The sequence below is a fragment of the Aplysia californica genome, unplaced genomic scaffold (assembly GCF_000002075.1).
Source record: "Aplysia californica isolate F4 #8 unplaced genomic scaffold, AplCal3.0 scaffold00531, whole genome shotgun sequence".
Taxonomy (NCBI): domain Eukaryota; kingdom Metazoa; phylum Mollusca; class Gastropoda; order Aplysiida; family Aplysiidae; genus Aplysia; species Aplysia californica.
Window position 1 is genome coordinate 32,159 of NW_004797801.1, and position 1,845 is coordinate 34,003.

At 40.1% G+C, this 1,845-nt stretch overlaps 1 protein-coding gene across 1 annotated transcript in view; it reads left to right on the forward strand.

The window, feature by feature from the left end:
* Positions 1 to 166: 166 nt before the first annotated feature.
* LOC101858298 (nuclear hormone receptor HR96) overlaps positions 167 to 1,845 on the forward strand; it is a gene marked incomplete at its 5' end in the record, with an annotated part of 199,067 nt that continues 197,388 nt past the window's right edge. Inside the window, 1 exon segment of the mRNA XM_005106398.3 lies at positions 167 to 220. Coding sequence (XP_005106455.2) covers positions 167 to 220 — 54 coding nt within the window.

The following is a 1,845-nucleotide window of genomic DNA, read 5'->3' on the forward strand; positions in this document are numbered from 1 at the left end:
ACAGACAGACAGACAGACAGACAGACAGACAGACAGACAGACAGACAGACAGACACACGTACAGACACATAGACAGACTCACAGACAGACACACAGACAAACAGTAAGTGACTGAGAGAAACTTTTTATGTTAAGTTTAATTCTATTTTCTTTGTGTGTTTGTCAGTATTGGGGATCGGAGAGACTGTCTGAGTGACACGTACTATGGATGCGCCAGCAGGTACTTGACTTTTTAAAATTAATCTGTGCATGTCGTTAAATATGAAGTAGCACGAAAATAGCCCAAGAGTAGAGCAAAAGTTTTCATTGTGTGTGTGTTTATTTTTTATATTGTATAATTATGTTGTACGTGTTTCTTGTGTCTGCATCTTAGAAACGGGTTGGATCAGACGGCATAGATTAGTTAAGAAAGTTTGCAGGTTTTGGGAACCTCGCGGGAGGTTGTACTTTGCATTATTCGTCTTTTGTTAGAGACCGGCTTCCTTGTGAGGAGGATGAGGTCTACCGCTTGTCCCATCTGTGGTTGGCGGGCGCTCTTGTGTGGTTTGCTTCTTCTTTCAAATCTTCAAATCAAACATCTATCGTTCTTATCTCTCCTTCTCTTTAATGTTAGCAGAGACCTAGCTATACATTGCTATGTCTCTGGTGTTAGTTACTCTGTTGTAACACCTCTAATCTTCGGCACTTATTGTGTTTCAAGTGTTGCGAAACTCTTACTAAAAAACTAAACTGAACCAAACCATAATGTCCTCTGTTCATTTTGTCGTCAGAGATGGGAACGAGATTTTTTTTTTCATTGTTTTGTTTAGTTTTCTTTCGCTCTCTATTTCGGTTGCCTTTGCCTTTATACGTGATGTCCCTCCATTTTGTCATTTTAGCCGAATTTGGGGCAGAAAGGTATACAAACTGGCATGAAAGGTAGACTGGCAGGCTGTGGGATAAACAGGTAGACAGAATATGGGTGGAGATGTGGCAGGGTGTCGTCTGCTCGGACTGATTGTAGATTGGATGAGATGAGGGGGATTGAAGACTTTTCCTTGGGTGACATTGGACAGGGATAAAAGGTGGAGGGAGAGAGAGAGAGGGAGAGAGAGGGATAAAGGGAGGGAGGGAGTGAGAGAGAGAGGGAAGGAGAAAGAGAGAGCGATAGATAGAGAGAGAGAGAGAGAGAGGGAAGGAGAAAGAGAGAGCGATAGATAGAGAGAGAGATGGGAGACAGACAGAAAGAGAGGGTGAGAGAGAAAGAGAGAGAGGATGAGAGAGATGGAAAGAAAAGAGAAAGAAAAAAAGAAAGAAAGAAAGAAAATGGAATTACGTTACTAGATATCAATATGCAAATTTTTTCGCGCTATGAATGAGCACATGATATACACCCGGGCGGATGGGCGAGGAGACGTGAGCCCGCAGGATGTGAATGTCACAGAAAAAGGTAGAAAAGAAGCGGAACTTTTGGATGTGAGGATTTGACATGCTCTTGTCATCATTTGTCTCTCGAGTGTCGCGATCTGATTCGTTATATTTAGCATTTAGATAGACTAAAGAGGATCGTGTTTCGCCTAGCATTGTTTTCTTGGTCTTAAGTGTCCCTGCCTAAGATGTCAGCACAATGGGACGAGTCTTGTTGTTGTTGTTGTTGTTGTAGTTGTAGTTGTAGTTGTTGTTGTTCTTGTTGTTTTTCGGTTGTATCATATTTTTTAAAAACAATGTGCGTGATATATATTGTTTTCCGCGCGCATTCATGTGAGCATATGTAATGTACGATATGTTAAAAATGATCTACGTTATTATAATTATTGTTGTTATTATTATTATTATTATTATTATTATTATTATTATTATTATTAT